This window comes from Macrobrachium nipponense, chromosome 4, assembly GCF_015104395.2.
Source record: "Macrobrachium nipponense isolate FS-2020 chromosome 4, ASM1510439v2, whole genome shotgun sequence".
Taxonomy (NCBI): Eukaryota; Metazoa; Arthropoda; class Malacostraca; order Decapoda; family Palaemonidae; genus Macrobrachium; species Macrobrachium nipponense.
In genome coordinates, this window is record NC_061100.1 from 94,802,010 (window position 1) to 94,823,447 (window position 21,438).

Genomic DNA, 21,438 nt, shown 5'->3' on the forward strand with positions numbered 1-21,438 from the left:
GTCCCCAAACTCCTGAAGTAGTAATGCAGAAAGTCTCTTATAATCAGAGACTCCTACTTCTTTCATCTCTTCCTCCTCCGAGACTTCCTCCAAGGTTACATTCGGAGAGGGAGACTTCTTGACGGTGGAACAGAAAAAGTCCTGGCAAGGTAATGCGACTCTTATCCTTCAAGAGCTCGTCAGAAGCAGCCGCCAGCTCAATACCCGAGATATGTTTCCTCGGTAAAGAAAAAACCTCCGCTTTTCTCCGTCTCCCCAGTTCTTGATACCTGATAGGGGAGGATCTAGAGCCTGCCTCATCAGGCTCTTGGCGCCTATCCGGAGAAACACTCGTTTCTATTCTCGAGCGCCTACTATGAGTAGGGCGCGCATCCAAAGTCAGGATCCTTTCAGGCTCTTGGCGCCTGTGAGGAGAAGAGCTTGCGCCTACTCTTGATCGTCTTACAGAGTAGGTTCGCGATCCAAGATTAGACTCCTTTCAGGCTCTTGACGCCTGCTAGGAGAACGGTAAGCGTCCACTCTAGATACTCTTCCAGGAGTAGGGCGAGAACCCCTGTTTAGGTTCTTCGTAGAATCTTGGAACCTGCTAGGAGAGGCGCTTGACTCCCTTGAGGAAAGCCTATCATAAGGTCTCGAGTAACTTAACGAGATTCGATCATCCAGGAGTCCTATCGAACGTTGGCGCCTTCTAGAAAAGTCATCCTTCGAAGGAGAGCTTTTCTCGCTTCTATCCCTCTGAGCAGAGCGTTCCCTCTCTCGTTCCTTCCTTCCACTTGAAGAGGATATCCTACTCCTAGGAGATCGTTCGACAGATACGAACCGATCGCTGCCTTCTCGCAAGGGGACTTTCTACTCCTACAAGGAGAGGATCTAGCGCCTACTTCTTGGCGCTTTGTGCTATGACTCTTAGCCTCAGAGCTTCTGCGCGGAGAATACCATCTTCCCTGTCTAGACGAAGTTTCAAAGGAGTCGTCTACTCTCGGGGGAGAAAAGGTTCTTACTGGTGAAGATCGCCTATTATACTCCTCCTTCCTACTAGGAGAAGATCTCCTAACAGACCTCTTAACTGGAAGAGAGGAGTCCTTCCTGCGAGAAGGCTCCTTGCGCCTACTAGTAGACAGAGAGCCTACTAAAGAAGAGAGATTCGCTTGGAGGTCCAACAGGAATTTCTTAGTGGAGGACCGAATCCCTTCTGGTGTAGATTCCGGAGACTTCATAGCCTTCTTAGGCGCAGGAGAATACTCCGGAAAAGGCTCCGGGCTGGAGTCAAGAGCGCCTTCTCCTGGAGGCTTCCAGGCTCTCTTGAGAGGGCGCGATTTGGAAGATGAGCTCCATCCTCGTTTAGGAGAGGACGAATCAGTCGGAAAAACACTTCCTTAAGAGGCTTTTCCTATAGCTCTCTACAGCAGCCTGGGACGAGTCTACAGGACCTGCTGAAGGGACGCCTGACCGTTGGGGATACTCTACATCCCCCTTGCGGCTTTCGACATTCCTCCCCTCCCTTTGGGCAAATGGAGTCTGAAAGAGGTCTAGGCCTAGGAGCGATGCGGAGTCGGTCAGACGGCCCCTCCACTGCACTGGGGACACTGCACTTATCACTAGACACTTCACCCTTACCTTGGTCTATATCTCGCAATTGCTGTTGCAAATCGCGGATTGAAGCTTCCACAGCGGCTCTCTCGGCAGACACATCTGCGGGTTCGCTGCGGGAGGAAGGAGCTGAAACCAAAAAGGAAGATGGCGAAGCTACTGCAGGGTTAGAAATACTATCCTGTTCCGCAGAACAGGATCTACTTGAACTTCTAGCTGAAGCTTTTCTAATCCTATCCTTTTCTAACTTTTTTACATACGAAGTTAGTTCTTTCCATTGTAATTCAGTTAAACTCTCACATACATCACATGTATCCTTAACCGAACAATCCCTTCCCCTACATTTTACACAAACAGTGTGAGGGTCCAACGTAGCCTTAGGCAACCTCACCTTGCATCCCTCATTTACACATACTCTAAACAGAGTTCCAGGTGTTAAATCGGACATATTAACCAACTAAATCCAAAAAACAGCGTATGCCAACGACCAAAGATCAAATACTTCCCAAATAATCCTCGGCAAAGCAAGCAAGAAATTCTAAGCAGGAGCTACCAACAAAGTTGTTGTCAGCACCGGCGACAGAAAAATTTTGTCAGAAAACGGGAATGATTCCTATTACCGCCACCCAGCGGCGGTAGGGGGTGATCACCTGACCTACCTGTAGCGTGTGCCGCGAGTTTTGAATTCTGTCGGACGTCAGAGACATAAGCTAAGTATATATCTGCCGGGTAAGTTGCATGTGTAAAAAGCAGTTACTGCCTAACTACCTTGTCATAGAATCTTAAGACCGAGTTCTAGCTGGCGCTGAAAGTAATTCCTTATATAAAGGACCGAAGGTTTGTTAACGTGAAGGAACAAATGGTATTCCTCGTAACCCTCCTTTGACAAGCCAGTACTCACAAAGAGATGATGTAAGCTGGGTCGAGTAGAGCTGGTCCATTGGAGATAGGGCCTCAATGCTCTCAGAGGACAGAGAAGTAGCTCATCTGGGTCTTCGGTTACTGTGCTCAGGCTCACCTGGAACGAAGAGAACCAAGAATCGACCTAGGGCAGATTTTGGGTTTTTGCAACAAACTCAGGGACAAAGCTGAAGCAGGCATTGGTCCAGCGCTCGGTAAGAGTGACATTATATACTAAGCCATGAAGCGCGCTGACTCGTTTGGAGGAAGCAACGGAGAAGAAAAACCGTTTTCACGGTGAGATCCTTATCAGATGCCAGGGACAACGGTTCATAAGGAGCTCTCTTCAAAGACCTGAAGACAGCAACGATGACCCAGGGATGGGGCTTCGCCAATACCGGAGTGCAACCCTGTTCAAAGCTCCTTTCAGTCTGAGGACTTGGCTCAAGGCCGAGCGATAGCCTTTTACCGCCAAGACCGAAAGGAGATTTTCTCTCCAGAGGTAGAGTAAGAAGTGGGCAATCAAGGGGATAGAGGATCTGAGAGGAGAACAGCCTCTCCGACGACACTAACCACAGAAGATGGCCCACTTGGTCCGATTGACAGACATTGAGGACTTCCCGGGGTACCCTGACATTGCTGTCACAGCCTCTTGCAAAAAGCCTTTCGCCGTGAGGAGCTGCTGGATAACCTCCACGCATGAAGATGTAAGAAGCCCACTGCGTTGTGGAAGATCCTCACACATGGTTGGCATAGGAGCTCAGGGAGTGGCAGAAGCACTCTCCGAGTCTCTACCAGCAGAAGTAGAGTCCAGATACCATTCAAAATGGGGATATTTTGGCGCTGATACTAACGTCATGGACAGGGAAAGTGTGTGGATCGCACTCGATTCAACACCTGCCTGATCAGGCAAAATGGCGGAAAAGCATAGATGTCGAGGCTGTTCCAGGGGTGCTGGAATGCGTCCTCGAACGCCGCCGCCAGATCTGGAACTGGAAAGCAGTAAATCAGCAGCTTCTGATTTAGAGGTAGCAAACAGGTCTATCTTTGGGGAACCCTACTAAGTCAAGACTGTTCACAATCCGAGAAGCCAAAGACCATTCGGAGCCAACGATCTGTGTCCTGCTCAGATTGTTTACCACGATGTTCCATTTGCCTGGAATGAACCGAGCTGTCAACCCTACCAAGTTGAGAGCTGCCCATTCATGAATCTGCACTGCTAGTTAGCATAGCTGCAGAGACACGGTACCGCCTTGACGGTTGATGTATGCCACTACGGTGGTGTTGTCGCTCATCAGCGCCACAGAGTGACCTGTCTAAAGAGAGCTGAAGTGCTGGAGTGCCAGGAATGCAGCTCAAAGTTCCAGCCCGTTGATATGATCCCGACATTCCTGGTTGGACCATAGGCGTGTTGCAGTAGGTGCATGACCCATCCTTCCTTGGATGCGTCCGAGAACAGGAGCAGATCGGTTGGACGAGACTGGAGAGGGGAGCCCCTCAACAGGTTCGCATTGTCCAGCCACCACTCAAGATTGGAGCGCATGTTTTCCTCCACTGGGACTACTAGATCATGAGGAGAATCCTGATTCTTCAGACCCCACTGAAAAGATCGAAGGCGCATCCAACCATTTGGAACAAGGCATTCCAGTAAGGCCAGATATCCAAGCAACTGTTGCGACTGATGTGCTGGCAGCTGGGACTGTCAAAGGAAGGGCAGAGCAACACTGGAAGCGTTCCAGTCTTTCCGGTGTCAGAAAGGCTTTCCCTGCAACGGTGTCGAGAATCATACCGATACACACGTTGTTGAAAAGGCTCTTGAGGGGACTTCTTGCGGTTCACCGTGATCCCCAGATCGTGACAAAATGCCAGAACCCTGTCTCAGTGGAGATGATGTTCCACCGAAGGCGCCAGTATTAGCCAATCACCTAGGTAATGCAACAAACGAATGACCTGGCGATGAGCCCTTGTCAAAACTAGGGTGAACACCTGAATGAAGACTTGCGGAGCTGTGGAGGGACCAAAACATAGGACCTTGAATTGGAACACTGTCCACTACACCAAGACAAAGATACTTCCTGGACAACAGATGGATTGGGATCTGGAAGTATGCTTCTTTTAGGTCGATCATCACCATGTAGTCCAGAGGAAGGAATGGCCTGTCTGACCATGCTGGGGTTCTCCATCCTGAACGGGGTTTGGTGAACAAACTCGTTCAGGGCCGAGAGGTCGATGACCAGTCACCAGCCTCCAGACGCCTTCTTTAGAAGAAAGTCGACTGAAGAACCTAGACTCGTCGAGGATCTCCTCAAGTGTCCTTGACTTCCGCCTGAGGGCAAGATCCTTTATCAACCCCTGACGATAGGATGATGACATCTTCGGGGGTCGAATCAGAGGAGGGGAGAGTTGATGAACAGGATCCGATACCCGTGTTGGAGGATGGCCAGCGTCCAATCCTCCGCCTTGTGGTACTGCCACCTCGTCTATCTGGCTTGCAGGCATCCCCCCACAGGTGGTAGAGTGGGGGGGAGAGTGCCCTCCTCACTGGTCACAGCAGACTCTCTTCCTTTCGCCACGTTTGCCTTGCCCTCGACCACCTCTGGTTAAAAAGGGCTCCTGACCTCTCAGGCGCTAAGTGGTGGAGGCAGTGAGACAGGGATCATCCCTGGCTGGAGGGTGAGATGCCTTCCTAGATGGAGAGCCACGGTGATGTAAAGCAGAAACAGCAGGAGGTTGGGGCTGATGGAAGGATGCTGCGCGATGCAGCAAAGAATCTTGGCTCACTCTCCTGAAGTTTCCTATCACCTCATTTACATCCAAAGATGGAAAGAGGGTGGATCCCTGAAGTGAAGCATTCGTCAGGTCGATCATATCCTGAGGGTCCATCCATAGCTCAATCAAGCCTTGATGAGACAGCGTTGCTGAGCTTCAGTACTAGGTTGGCAAGCTGGTAAACTAAGAACTCCATAGCCTTACCTCCTGACAAAACAAGGTCATGGAGCTGACGGGCCATGTCCACTTGTTTGTCAGGCTGCTGTGGAGTATCAGAGGTGGCAAGAAAGCCCACCAAGCCACCCCAAAAGTCCAACAATGAAGCTGCTTGCAACGCCGCCATTGTGGTTTGTTCGATCTGCGACATCTCCTGGGAAGAGTGTCGAGGTTCGATGCTCAAGTATCTGGAGCAACACTCCAGGTGCCAATGATGTCCTCTTGGGCCACATAGTACTTCCTCTGCTTCTGGAAAGCAGAGGGGAGTAGCTTAGAGGACCGAGATGCCCGCAGCGATTCCTTTCTTGCTGATACTTGCCTATCGACCTTGGTCACAGAGCCTCCCTTGCCAGGGATGACAAGGGCAGCTCAAACCAGGACCGAGCACCAAAAGGGGCACAACAAAGAAGGTCAACCGACATACGGCCTATAGGAGAAGTAGTTGGAGCTTCTCCTAGGCTGCTTACCTTCCAGATGAGACTGATGATCTCTCAGAGGGTGGTTTTAGCTGCTGCATTTTCTGGACCAGCTGAGGCAGCTGGTTTCGGAAAGATAGCCAGCTGAATCTTCAGTTGCATCAGGAAGATCGTCCTCCCTCTGCATTGACGCACCCAGGTGTGAATGAGAGGGGTCCAGTATTAAAGAAGAAGGCCAAGTCTCTAATTGTTTAAGAGGGGCAGCAGAAGGTCCGGGAGCCGAGGCCACCAGAGCCACAGGAGCCCTTGGAGGCTCAGAATCACGAAGGCGATTCTTCGCTGCCTTTCAAAGGTCCTTGTACGCCCGTCGGACAGCCCCTTGCGAGAACAGGGAAGGTGGAGTTGGAGGACACCTGTCCGCGTCTGGCGAAGCTAGAGGAGAGAGGGGAGATGGTGCCCTCTCAGCAAGCACTGTGGGAGCCCAGTCAGGAGGATCTTAGCTGAGTTCGAATTCGATGGGGGAGATATGATACTTTTCTAGAAGGGAATTAGCCCTTGGAGATCGAGAACCTTGAGAGGTTGGAGGCCTGGACTCTCAAGGTCACGGGATGCATTTGCTTCCAGAGCACCTCTTGCCTGGCGTTGAGCACTCGTGGCAGCTTAGGATTGGTAAACCCCCTTAACTGTTCTCCTGGCTTCCCAAGAGGAATAGGAAGGGGGGCTGGAAGGTCATTTTAAAGAAAAGGGGCCTGCTTACAGCCTAGTTCTCGAGGATTAGTTGGGGAGCGATGATCTCTGATTAATGGCGAAAGCCTATATGGCTGCCTTCGGGAAGGCTGGGTTGCAGCTATATGAGGATCCTGAGGTGGAGATGGGACCTCTGGAGGAGGAGCAGACGATGGAAGTTCGAGGATGGGTACTCCAACTCAGACGTCTCCACTTTTCAAGCTGAAACACTGAAAAAGACAAAGGGAGAAGGTTCAACAGGTGCGTATCTGCAGGATCAAGATTGCATGTTGGTGCGGGCGTGCACAGGTTCTGAACGGGAGTAAGCATATTGACACGCGGGAGATCGCCTAGAAGCGTGTACATTAGAACTTGCTGGAGTGTGTTGACGTTCTACTGGTGAAAACGCGTGTCTTGTAGCATATATAGAAGATAAAGAAGAGCGCTCTGAAGAAGGAGTGCGTCTGAAGCAGATGATACTGGAGACTGAGAGCGCCTGCGACAGTGTTTAGAAAAACGCTCTGGTGATGTGCGTTGGCACACAAGCAGTGGGTCGTATCGGTGAGTGCTTATGCTGTTGCTGAGGCAGAGGTGAAGCAGCGTGTTGGGTAAACACGCGTTACAGGTGTGCACTCTCTAGAGGAAGCATGTGTAAACACGTGCACTGTCGGACCGCGCTATACAGGAGTAACAAGGCATGCATCAGGAAGGTGTTCTCGATGTATAGCCGCACACACAGGTGTAGAATGGGCCCAGGTGTTGGTGCATTGACCCTGAGAGGGAGAGACAGTGTCTGCGACATCTCTCCAATGAAGGCTCGTGTGCAATTAGCGAAGCCTCCTGTGCACGGGATGCATTTGCTTCCAGAGCACCTCTTGCCTGGCGTTGAGCACTCGTGGCAGCTTAGGATTGGTAAACCCCCTAAACCCCCTTAAACTGTTTCTGGCCTGGTTCCCAAGAGGAATAGGAAGGGGGGCTGGAAGGTCATTTTAAAGAAAAGGGGCCCGCTTACAGCCTAGTTCTCGAGGATTAGTTGGGGAGCGATGACCTCTGATTAATGGCGAAAGCCTATATGGCTGCCTTCGGGAAGGCTGGGTTGCAGCTATATGAGGATCCTGAGGTGGAGATGGGACCTCTGGAGGAGGAGCAGACGATGGAAGTTCCGAGGATGGGTACTCCAACTCAGACGTCTCCACTTTTCAAGCTGAAACACTGAAAAAGACAAAGGGAGAAGGTTCAACAGGTGCGTATCTGCAGGATCAAGATTGCATGTTGGTGCGGGCGTGCACAGGTTCTGAACGGGAGTAAGCATATTGACACGCGGGAGATCGCCTAGAAGCGTGTACATTAGAACTTGCTGGAGTGTGTTGACGTTCTACTGGTGAAAACGCGTGTCTTGTAGCATATATAGAAGATAAAGAAGAGCGCTCTGAAGAAGGAGTGCGTCTGAAGCAGATGATACTGGAGACTGAGAGCGCCTGCGACAGTGTTTAGAAAAACGCTCTGGTGATGTGCGTTGGCACACAAGCAGTGGGTCGTATCGGTGAGTGCTTATGCTGTTGCTGAGGCAGAGGTGAAGCAGCGTGTTGGGTAACACGCGTTACAGGTGTGCACTCTCTAGAGGAAGCATGTGTAAACACGTGCACTGTCGGACCGCGCTATACAGGAGTAACAAGGCATGCATCAGGAAGGTGTTCTCGATGTATAGCCGCACACACAGGTGTAGAATGGGCCCAGGTGTTGGTGCATTGACCCTGAGAGGGAGAGACAGTGTCTGCGACATCTCTCCAATGAAGGCTCGTGTGCAATTAGCGAAGCCTCCTGTGCATGTGCCATAGTATCACACATTGAGGAGAGTAAATCTAATGAAGGCTCCTTTGTGCATGCTGTAGCATTGCGCACAGATGAGGAGCTTACAAGTGAAGATCTCTGAGAGGAGTCTTTACTACTTCTCTGAGAGTCACTGCTAGCTCTTGAAGAAGGCGTGTCGGGAGGAGTCCGAGGACCTCGTCCAGGGACAAGCCAAAGCTGCAGGGCCTTCATCACCGAAGGCAGGCAGACAGTAAGACAGACCTGGTCAGCGTCGAAAAGAGCCTCCGCAGGGGAGGGCTCTGGGGGCTGCGCCGCAGAAGGAAGGGCGTCTTCCTTAACAGCATGGGAGGATGAGGCTGACTCTTCTGAGGAGACTAAGGAGGGAGACACAGCTCTGGAGATTGCCGACATAGTCTCTCCTTCGATGAAAGGCCAGGAAGTCCCAACGAAGGCCACAAAACACGAAGGACGTCGTCAACATGCACTGAAAAACGAGGCTCATCCTTAGAAGGGCCAGGCTTCCCATTTCACCAGGGGAAACGGGCAGGTCTCACCCTTTCAAAGGCTGGCCAGGAGTTAAATCTTTGCTCTTACGTGCCTCACTCCCAGAGGAGTGAGACGCCGAAGGTCCCGAAGGACAATTCACCAACAAGGAAGCAGAAGGCCTGGGTTGTTTGGTCTTCAAGGAAGAACTCAAAGGCAAAGAATCCCTTTTCTTCTTCTTACTTCACCGCCGACGATACTCAACCCACTGGGCAGGCGACCAGGTACGGCACTCCTCACAGGGGGATTCCAATGAACAAAATGCCCTCTGCGAGAAGGACAAAGAGTGAGGGTCTCAGTCAATACTGCTTATGAAAGTCCCACACCTACAACCAGGAACACCAGGGCAAGAACGCATAACCATTTTGTCAGACATACTCGTATTTATCTAGAACGACAAAAGGAATGTTATGAATAATTTCAACAAGACAGCAAGAGCGAAAGAGAGAAGTCTTCCTCGCTGCCGGCTGTAATCAAATTGACGACTCGGTGAGCAGGTGGGGAGGCAGTGCTTTCCCACAGCCGGGCAGGTAACTACTGGACTGGTAGTTAACTATTTCAGTATAAAAGAAAGTATTAGCCAGTTAGGTAACTACTGGACTGGTAATTAACCCTTAAACGCCGAAGGGGTATATAAAAAATCGTCTTCCATGTGCCGTGGGGGTCTTGGAGTGAGCGCAGAAGCGGAAAAAATATTTTTTTCAAAAAATCACAGCGCGCTTAATTTTCAAAATTAAGAGTTCATTTTTGGCTCCTTTTTTTGTCATTGCCTGAAGTTTAGTATGCGACCATCAGAAATGGAAAAAATTATCATTATCATATATAAATAATGCGATATATGATAGCGCGAAAACAAAATTTCATATATAATTGTATTCAAATCACGCTATGCGCAAAACGGTTAAAGGTAACAAGTTAATTTTTTGTTGTTGTAATGTACACTAAATTGCTATCATTTTGGTATATAACACATTGTAAAACGATAAAAGCAACACAGAGAAAATATTATCACAAAATGATGCATGAATTCGTAATGCGCAGACGTAAACAAATATTTTTTTCAAAAATTCACCATAAATCTAAATATTGTCCTAGAGACTTTCAATTTGTTTCAAAATGAAGACAAATGATTGAATATTACTATACTGTAAGAGTATTAGCTTACAATTGCAGTTTTTGACCATTTCGGATGAGTTAAAGTTGACCGAATGTCAATTTTTTTTTATATTTTTTTATATGCAATTATTTCAAAAATTAGAAAAGCTACAACATTAAAATATTTTTCATTTTATTCTACATAAAATTGCGCACATTTTCATATATAAAACTCTATGAAATGCCTAATATGAAATGGAGCAAATATTCCGAGAATGCGAGATACGCATTTCGGAGATTTGCAGGGGAGAATCTGCACGTGGAGGGAAGGAAAGTTTTTTTTTTAAATTCACCATAATTCTAAATATTGTGCTAGAGACTTCGAATTTGTTTCAAGATGAAGATAAATGACTGAATATTACTAGACTGTAAGAGTTTTAGCTTACAATTGCATTTTTCTACTATTTCTGTAGAGTCAAAGTTGACAGAATGTGGTTTTTTTTTCTATTTATCGTGATTTATATGCAAATATTTAGAAAATGAGAAAAGCTACAACCTTGAATTATTTTTAGTTGTATTCTACATTAAATTGCGCACATTTTCATATATAAAACTTTATGTAACGGCTAATTTAAAATGGTGCAAACATTACCACAATCGCACATATGATTTTTTCGGAAGAGTTACCGCGCGGACGTAAAGAAAAATGATATTGTAATGATACAATAAAGTTTGTTCATACTTACCTGGCAGATATATATATAGCTGTATTTTCCGAAGTCCGACAGAAATTAAAAAACTTACGACACAACTAGTGGGAGTCAGGTGTTAGTACCCATTCCCGCCGCTGGGAGGCGGGTATCAGGAACCATTCCCATTGTCTATTCATAATTTATTTCCACTGTCTCCTGAGGGGAGGTGGGTGGGTACTTAAATTATATATATCTGCCAGGTAAGTATGAACAAACTTTATTGTATCATTACAATATCATTTTGTTCATGAAACTTACCTGTCAGATATATATATAGCTGAATCCCACCTTTGGTGGTGGGAAGAGACAGAATAGAATTTTAGGAAACATATACATGCAGATAATTGATATCTTGGTTCCTTACCTGTTAGCATAGCTGGCTTCGTGGTTACTGCCACGTAAGTCTTGCTTGTGCTACTAGAGTTGCCAGCGAGGTAGAGACCTATAAGCTGGTGCACTCAAGATGATCTGTCAACGGGGGCGTGACCACGATGTGACTAGACCATTGACCATACAATGAGGGCAACGAAGTTAAAAAACCACCTGGCCTAGTCTACCAAAGTATTCCACTAAACTAGACTAAAGAAGGGAGATCCGCCTCGGGCGGTCAACCCACAACCAAAAAAACACACACAATTAAAAAGCTCACCTAACCACTAAAGGAAAGGATGAGTGCTACCTCCTGCCCCAAAACAGTGTCTGCAGCGACGTATGTCCAAGCGACGAGCAATGTTCGTATGTCGCTTTCACCTCCCGCAAGTAGTGTGAAGCGAACACCGAGTTGCTCCGCCAATATGTGGCACTCAAAATGTCACTGAGTGCCATATTCTGTGAAAGGCTATCGAGGTCGAAATAGCCCTCACCTCGTGGGCATTCACTTTTAAAAGCTTCATGTCACTATCACTACATGTGGAATGAGCTTCCTTAATGGTGTCTCTCAAGAAGAAAGAAAGCGCGTTCTTTGACATGGGAAGATCAGGCTTCTTAACAGAGCACCACAAGTTGCCCGAAGGTCCTCTACAGTCCTTCGTTCTGTCTAAATAGAATTTGAGAGCCCTGACAGGGCACAGGACTCTCTCTGGCTCACTACCCACGATCTCTGTCAAACCCTTGATTTCAAATGTCTTGGGCCAAGGGTTGGAAGGGTTTTCGTTCTATGCTAAGAACATAGGGCTTAAAGAACAAACAGCATCAGAGTTCTTAAACCCAACATGCTTGCTTATAGCCTGGATCTCACTAACTCTCTTCGCCGTCGCCAGAGCAGTTAGAAAAAGTGTCTTCCTTGTAAGATTTCAAAGCGAAGCTAAGTTGAGAGGTTCAAAATTACTGGACATCAAAAACTTTAGAACAATGTCTAAGTTCCAAGAAGGAACTCTTGGTTGAGGTACCTTCGAAGTCTCGAAAGACTTCAGAAGATCATGAAGGTCTCTGTTATTGGCTAAGTCCAGTCCTCTATGCCTAAAGACTACAGAAAGCACACTTCTGTAGCCTTTTATCGTAGGCACCGCTAAGCGAACTTCATTCCTCAAGTAGAGAAGGAAGTCTGCGATCTGGCTCACAGAGGTAGAGGTGAAGGAAATGCCTTTCTTCCTGCACCAGCTCCGAAAAACAGCACACTTGGATTGGTATACGGCAATAGAAGAAGGTCTCCTTGCCGTTGCGATCGCTTTCCCCACAGGTCTTGAAAAAAAAACCCCTCGCTCTGGCCAACTTCTGGATAGTCTGAACGCAGTCAGACTCAGAGCGGGGAGGTTTTTTGTGATACCTCTCGAAGTGGGGCTGTTTGAGTAGATCTATCCTTGGAGGCAGAGTCCTCGGAAAGTCTACTAGAAAAGACATGACCTCTGTGGACCAGTCGGTCGCTGGCCAGAAGGGGGCGATGAGAGTCATCCTCGTTCCTCTGATGCCGCGAATTTTCCTTATTACTTCCCCTAGGATCTTGAACGGGGGAAAGGCATATACGTCTAGTCCCGTCCAGTCCCAAAGAAGGGCGTTTTCTACTGCTACTGCTCCTGGGTCTAGAAACTGGTGAGCAGTACAGCGGGAGTCTCGTTGTCCTGGAAGTTGCGAAGATGTCTACGAGAGGATCCCCATAACTTCCACAACCTCTGGCATACTTCCTGATGAAGGGTCCACTCCGTCGGCAGAAGTTGACCTTGTCGACTGAGCAGATCTGCACGGACGTTTTCTACTCCTGATATGAATCTCGTCAGGATAGAGACGTCGTGTGCCTTCGCCCATAACAGGATCTCTTTTGCAAGGAAGAACAGGGATCGAGAGTGGGTTCCTCCTGTTTCTTGAGGTATGCCAGGGCTGTGGTGTTGTCCGAGTTGATCTGCACCACATTGCCGGAGACTTCGTTCTGAAAGAACTGGAGCGGCCAGATGAACTGCTGCCAGCTCCTTGAGGTTTATGTGCAGGACACCTGTTCCCCTCTCCAGGTGCCTGACACTTCCTCCCCCCCCAGTGTTGCTCCCCACCCCGCGGAAGACGCGTCGGAAAACAACACTAGGTCCGGGGTTCTGAAGCTTGAGGAAAGACCCTCTGCGAGCTTCAAAGGGTCGGTCCACCATCTTAGATGTTCCTTTACCTCTTCTGATAACACCAAAATCAAATCCAAAGTGTTTGGTGCTTCCAATTGTCCGCAAGGAAGAATTGAAGAGGTCTGAGGTGCAACCTCCCTAGGGAAACAAACTTCTCTAGTGAGGAAATGGTCCCCAGCAGACTCATCCATTCCCTCACTGAGCATGATTCCTTCCCCAGAAAGGTTGACACTTTGCTTAGGCAATCTATCTAGTTGTCGCCCCTGGGACGGAAAAGCCCGAAAAGCCACTGAGTCCATCTGAATCCCCAGATAGACTAAAGACTGAGAAGGGGTCAGATGTGACTTTTTCGAGGTTTCACCAGAAGCCCCAGGGACTTCGTTAACGACAAGGTCGTGTGAAGGTCTCCAGACACCGGTCTTTCGAGGAGGCTCGTACGAGCAGTCGTCCAGGTAGAGAGATCCTGACTTTGGAAAGATGAAGCCACCTCGCAATGTTCTTCATCAGTAGGGTGAATACCATCGAGCAGTGCTGAGTCCGAAGCAGAGAGCCCTGAATTGAAACACTTTTCCTTTCAGACAAACCGCAGGTATTTCTGGACTGGGGTGGATGGGGACTGGAAATACGCGTCCTGGAGATCTAGTGAGCCATCCAATCCCCCGGTCTTAAGGCTCCCATCACTGACTGAGGTGTCTCCATCTTGAACCTCTGCTTGATGACAAAGAGGTTCAGGTTGCTGACATCGAGTAAATACCGTCGCCATTCCCCCGACTGCTTTGGCACCAGGAACAGTCTGTTGTAAAATCCGGGGAATTCAGGTCGAAGACCTGTTCTACGGCGTGTTTCACGATCATCTGATCTAACAGATCGTAAAGCACTTGTTGCTTTTCTCCCCGATAAGAAGGTGACATGTCCCTGGGTGTCGTAGACAGCGGGGGTGGTTTCAGGAACGGGATCCGGTAACCCTTCTTTAAGATGTCCAAGGACCATTTGATCCGCACCTCTCTCTTCCCAGGCTTGCGCAAAAAGCTGAAGCCTGGCTCCAACCGGTGACTGAAGGACTTCTGTTTCACTTCTTGTTCTTGGCAAGCGCAGTGGCTCTGCCTCTGGAAGTGCCTCTTCCTCGAGGGGCTGGTCTCGAGGAAGAACTACCTCGAAAGGGCTTCGATTTCTTGAGAATCGAAACTCCCGAGGACGAAGGAACCGCAGGTCTCCTTGAAGATTGTGCGAGGAGATCTTGCGTGGCCTTCTCCTGTAGGCTGGTAGCAATGTCTTTTACCATAGCCTGGGGGAAGAGATGATCCGAAAAAGGAGCGAAGAGCAAATCTGCCTTTTGTGACGGAGAGACAGATTTAGCTGTAAAATTGCAAAACAGGGATCTCTTCTTCAAGAGCCCTGTGCAAAAGTGAGCTGTAAGCTCCTCCGAACCATCTCTGACGGCCTTGTCCATACACGACATTACGCTGGACAGCTCCCCCAGACTAATCGAGTCGGAACTCCTAGACTTGGCATCCAGAACTCCCAAACACCAATCTAGAAAGTTGGTGGTCCATTTCCGTAGTAGACCAGGAAACTTTCGAAGAGGACAGGTGAGACCTCCTCGAGGCATCCACAATGCTAGCGAAGTCTCCTTGAGCTGACGAGGGAAGTCTAATACCTACGTCTTCTCCCGTCTCATACCAAATGCCAGCCTTCCCACTAAGTCTCGAAGGTGGCAGGGCAAAAGAAGTCTTTCCCTGAGACTTCCTTTTCTCCATCCAGTCATGGACCTTACGAAGAGCCCTCTTAGTTGAAAGGGACTTCTTCATTCTGACAAATGCCGAGACCTTGTTGATCTTGGAAGAAGAAAGTTGTGAAGGAGGAGAGCGAGGAGCTTCCGGATGAAACGTATCTCCAAACTCCGATTGAAGAAGGCGGGTCAATACCTGGTAGTCGGAAGAGACTGCCGCCAAAGGTTTCTCATCATCCACTTCAACCGAAGCGTCGCTAACCTCTGCTTCCGACACAGGTGAAGTTGGAGGAAGTAAGGCTGAACTAAGACTATCTGGTCTAAGTTTCCAAGAGGAGCGTTGCTGTGAAGTGGAAGGCAAAGCTGACTCCTTAATAGAAATCCGGTCGTCTCTCTAAGACCCGAAGTAACTTGCAAGTCCTCATCAAAAACAGGTGGGAGACGACGAAAATCCACATCCTCGTCCACCCGAGCATCCGCTGGCGCACACCTGGCGTCCGCTGGCGCACACCTGGCTGCTACTAGCGCGGGATTGGCGTCCACTCGCGCGCTGCTGGCGTCCGCTGGCGCGCGAATGACGTTTACTAAAGCGTGCTTAACACCTCGCGCGCGCTCTGCTTCCGCTGGTGCACTCTTAGATGCCACTGGCGTTCGCTTGGCTTCCAACCGAGCGTCAGGATCCTGAACTTGCACCGAAGCGTTCACGCAAGTATCGAGCTCTCGCACCGCAAGTTTACGAGCGGGTAATACCGCTTCATGCGCAGAGCGAGCAAATTCCTCTTCACGTCCTCTAGAGAGCCGCTGGGGAGTCGCACGAACTCTAGCAGGCGAAGAAAGTGGAGAGATAGACGAGCGAGGAGAGGGAGAGGGAGACCTTCTAGATCTCTTCACAGGAAGACGGTCATCCTTTCTCCTGGGACGTGGTTGCGTCCCTTTCTTAGAAAGAGCATCAGCAAGTTGTTGCTGCAAAGAGCGCAGGATCTTCTCAGTAGGAGAGGATTCCTTGTCAGGTGACGGGCTGATCCTGTGAGAAGAAACAATAGGGGCGATGGGGACGCCTTCTTCCTTCTCCCAGAAACTGCCGTTGCACGCGCTCGAGAGCGACTGGGGCGCTCAACAAAGTCATCATCCGATGACTCCTTACGTTTTCTTCTGGCGGGAAGGCTGCGAACACACTCTCAGGCGAAGATCGCCGCTCAAGAGCAAAAATGGAACTGAAGCGTCACGATCACCAACGCTCCTTTTTCAGCGGGCCGTGAAACAGAATGAAAGCTCCACCCCTTGTGCTTGGGAGAATAAGCCTCTGAAGAAGAGAAACACTCTTTCAGGAGACGTGCACGTGCACGCTCCTTGGCAGTCTGGGTAGCGTCAACAGATACTGCCGAAGGCACGTCAGATCGGGGGTGGGCGTTCCCGTAACCCCTCCTGCGGCTTTCGACATGCCCTCTCCCTGAAACCTGGGAGTCCGGCAGCGGTCATAGGCCTAGAGGCGAAATGGGGCCGATCTGACGCACCCTCCACAAACGAAGGAGCACTGTCACTGCACTTTGCACCTTCACTTTTGCCTTCTAAGGCGAGCACTTTAGATTCTAAATTACGAATCGACTCTAAGATAAGTGTAAGGGTATTACCCTCCACGACACTGTTCCAGGGCCCGAAGGCAACACTACAAGGTTAGGAGTATGGATTAAAGGAGGGTTAGTAGGAGAAACATGAACTTCCTGACGTTTACCTGAAACGCTCCTGGAGGAAGACCTCCTTAACCTATCCCGTTCAAGCTTACGCAGATAGGACTCATACGCTCTCCATCCAGAATCAGAAAAGACACTCACATTCCTTGCAACGACTTTCATACATACAATCATGCTCTCTGCAACTCTTACACAAAGTATGAGGGTCTACTGATGCTTTTCAGTAGCCTACTCGACAATCACTCTTGGTACAAAACCTGGCGCTAGCCGAACTAGAACCAGACATCTTATTTAAAGAGAAATCAAGCCAAAATCAATCAAATCCACAATTAACGTGTGCCTAGCCACCGATCCAAAAGTCAAGATACCAAAAAATCAAAAAGGGTACTTATAGTAGCCAAGTTTCCTAAATTCAAGACGGAGGTGCTGAAAACTGTTTACAACACCGGCGACAGATAAATTATGAATAGAAAATGGGAATGGTTCCTGATACCCGCCTCCCAGCGGCGGGAATGGGTACTAACCACCTGACTCCCACTACGTGTGTCGTAAGTTTTTTCATTTCTGTCGGACTTCGGAAAATACCGCTATAAATATATCTGCCAGGTAAGTTTCATGAACAAATGTTATTTTTTTCATAAATTCACCATAAATCAAAATATTGTGCTAGACTTCCAATTTGTTGCAAAATGAAGGTAAATGATTGAATATTACTAGAATATAAGTTTTAGCTTAAAATTCCGTTTTTCGACCATTTCGGTAGAGTCAAAGTTGACCGAAGGTTGAAAATGTGTCACATCATTTTTTATATGAAAATATTTCAAAACTGATAAAAGCTACAACCATGGGTTGTTTTTAGTTGTATTGTGCATGAAATTGCACACATTTCCATATATAAAACTTTATGTAACGGCTAATTTAAAATGGTGCAAACATTACCACAATCGCATGTATGATTTTTTTCGGAAGAGTTACCACGCGGACATAAGGAAAAAGTTTTTTCCTAAATTTACCATAAATCGAAATATTGTGGTAGAGACTTCAAATTTGTTGCAAAATGAAGGTAAATGATTGAATATTACTCAAATATAAGAGTTTTAGCTTACAATTGCATTTTTCGACCATTTCGGTAGAGTCAAAGTTGACCAAAGGTTGAAATTTTGGCACTTATCGTTATTTATATGAAAATATCTCAAAACTGATAAAAACTACAATCATGAGTATTTTTTTGTTGTATTCTACATAAAAAAGTGCACATTTTCATATATAACACTCCATGTAATGGCTAACTTAAAATGGTACAAAAATTATGTCAAAGTGACGAAATAATTTCCGAGATGTGTCACCGATACTTTTTAGTGCGGCAAGAAAGAAATTCGCGCTTGCGCGCCTGCGTAACGATTGTAAACAAAACAACACCTTGATCCGTGAACTCCAAGCATCCCCCAAGGCGCGTGATTCAAAAGTTTTCAGCTGGTAGGCCTATTAGTATTTTTCCGCGAATTTTTAAAAAAACTTTTGCATGTCGATGTAAAATACGTCCAGTCGGCACCCGAGACAAAAAATGTTGACGTAAAATACGTCCAGTTGGCGTTAAAGGGTTAACTACTTCGGTATAAAAGAAAGTATTAACCGGTTAGTATACAGTGTAAGAACAATTGAGATTTCACAACCACTAAAATTATCCCCCCCCCCTTCCAGCCCCATTATAACCACTGTTTCATTTCTATGGGGAAATGCAGTCTTTGCTTGAGCCAATAGAACAAATTGGAAGGAGAGCACAGAAATGAGGGCATGGTCAACAAGAGTGAGGGCATGGCGATTCAGAAACCATTGACATGGTATCTTCTGGAAAGTATACCCCAGATAAAAAGTTATCTGTACTTAATAATGAATATTACTTAGGAGTACCTTGTCATCAGGCTGTAGGTAAGCTAATTTAACAACTTCATAAAGGGAGGTCAGAGAGGCAACATCTCCAGCCTGTCGAGTCTCTTCATCACAGTTGGCATCCAAAACATCCCAGTGAACCATCTGCAAATACAATAAAGGAATAAAATCTTTTGAACAACGCATAGTAATTGTTAAAATATGATCCCAAGTAAAGGGTACTGTCAAATACAAACATTTACATAATTCCAAGTAAATTGTAATGTCCAATAGGTATAAACATCAATAAGCCATTCACCCTAATAAGATAATTACCAGAAAAAGAAACTTTTTATGTAAAATTTATTTTTTAAATAGTACTTACCTCTATTATGACAGGTGTATTTCCTGCATGCGGGAGAATGATAATGTGAAAAGTAAAAAATTAATAGGATTGTTTAGTTTTAACTGTCTATTCACCCATCCTTTTCACGTGGTTTGAGTGTCTACAGATTTCCATTCGGTTTTTTCTTGTCCACATGAGTGGGGAGGTTGGGGGTGGAGGGTGATAAATAGGTAATAGAGGTATTTAGGTAGTAAAAAAAAATGATATTGTTATGTTACAATAAAGTTTCATACATACTTACCTGGCAGATATATACATAGCTAAGACTCCGTCGTCCCCGACAGAAATTAAAATTTCGCGCCACTCGCTACAGGTAGGTCAGGTGATCTACCGGCCTGCCCTGGGCGGCAGGACTAGGAACCATCCCCGTTTTCTATCATATTTTCTCTCTTCCACCCTGTCTCCTGCGGGGAGGCTGGGTGGGCCTTTAATTGTATATATCTGCCAGGTAAGTATGTATGAAACTTTATTGTAACATAACAATATCATTTTCATACAATCAACTTACCTGTCAGATATATACATAGCTGATTGGCACCCTTCGGTGGAGGGTAAGAGACAGCTACTATATGGAATAGACAGGTAAACAACATATGTTGTAGTATAAATAAAACCTTGGTTCCTACCTGATAGGTGGTAGACTTCGTGGGTTGTTTGCCCAGTAGTCTGCATCACCTCAAGAAACTTTAGCGAGATATGTGATCTATGGCCAAGAGTTCTTGTGGGTCTGCCGATGGGGTCTTACCCACTTACTCAGCAGAGCCTAAAAGGACTTTGTCAATGGGTGCTGATCCACTTATATGACAATACACCTTATGAAGGAGCACACAACCAATCCCGACCACCTGATCCTAACCATATGTTAGAACTAAGGATTGTTACGAGTTATCCCCTAACTCGTCACAACAACCGTAACTCAAAACCACTACGCACACATCCATAATTTTCCAAAAAAAAATTTTACTCAACTAATTGGATGTGACAAGAAATTCTCTTATGAACAACCTAGACGGCCGCCCGTGCGAGCCTGAATCCTCCATTGTTCGAAGAGATTCTCGACCATATCCAAACAGAAGAACGTATACACATTTAAGGATTGTGTCGCTCCCGTACCCAGAATCGTATCTGCCGATACGATAGGACCTAGAGAAAAGCACTTCTCATACGTCACACGCACGTCTTTCAAGTAATGAGATGCAAATACTGAGTTGCATCTCCAATATGTCGTATCTATAATGTTTTTTAAGCGACATATTCTTATAAAACGCGAGAGACGTCGCAACCGCTCTTACTTCATGAGCTTTTACTCTCAGTAGTTGTAATTGTTCGTCAGGACAGGACCTTATGAGCGTCCGTAATGACGTTTCTTACAAAGAACGCTAGAGCATTCTTGGACATCAGTCTTGTGGGGTCTTTTACCGCGCACCAAAGACCTTGTCTAGAGCCTCCCAACTGACGCTTCCTCTGAAGATAGAACTTCAGAGCTCTAACAGGGCATAGAGACCTCTCTGCTTCTCTGCCTACGAGACTCGACATTCCTTTGGACTTCGAATGACCTAGGCCAGGGATTCGTGGGATTCTCGTTTTTCGCTAAAAACAGGGTCTTAAACGAGCAAATAGCCGAGTCTCCCTTGAATCCTACTTTATCCTGCAGAGCTTGTAACTCACTAATTCTTTTTGCCGTCGCTAATGATAAAAGGAATAGGCATTTTCTAGTTATGTCTCTAATTGATGCCAGATGCGGAGGCTCGAATCTATCCGAAGACAGATATTTGAGGACTACGTCCAAGTTCCAGTTCGGAGGTACTGGTTCCTTAGACTTTGAAGTCTCAAAAGATCTTATGAGATCGTGGAGATCTTTGTTATTTGCCAGATCTAATCCTCTGTTCCTGAATACAGCCGAGAGCATACTTCTGTATCCCTTTATTGTGGATACGGCTAGATGAGATTTTACTCTCAGGAATAGCAAGAAATCAGCAATTTCCGCTATAGAGGTAGAGGAGGACACAATTCTTGGCTCTACACCACCTTCTAAAGACCTCCCACTTCGACTGGTATACTTCGTAGTGGAGGTTCTGCGAGCTCTCGCGATCGCGCTTGCCACTTCGCGAGAAAAGCCTCTCGCTCTGACAAGTCTTCGATAGTCGAAAGGCAGTCAGAGCGAGAGCGGGGAGGTTTTGATGTCCTACCTCTTGAAGTGTGGTTTGTTTGAGAAGATCCGTCCTTCCTGGTAGGGATCTTGGAAAGTCTACGATCCACTCTACCACCTCCGTGAACCATTCCTGGGCCGGCCAAAGGGGGCTATTAATGTCCATCCTCCTCTCTTTTGACGCCACAAACTTTTTCATTACTAACCCCAGGATTTTGAATGGGGGAAAAGC

At 47.2% G+C, this 21,438-nt stretch overlaps 1 protein-coding gene across 1 annotated transcript in view; it reads right to left on the minus strand.

Moving 5' to 3' along the window:
- Window positions 1-21,438, minus strand: part of LOC135211444 (uncharacterized) — a 161,621-nt gene that overhangs the window by 134,152 nt on the left and 6,031 nt on the right. Inside the window, exons 2-3 of the mRNA XM_064244752.1 lie at window positions 19,037-19,059; window positions 18,694-18,816 (exon numbers count right to left, since the gene is read on the minus strand). Of these exons, the coding sequence (XP_064100822.1) occupies window positions 18,694-18,816; window positions 19,037-19,059 (146 nt within the window). The remainder of the gene's footprint in view (window positions 1-18,693; window positions 18,817-19,036; window positions 19,060-21,438) is intronic.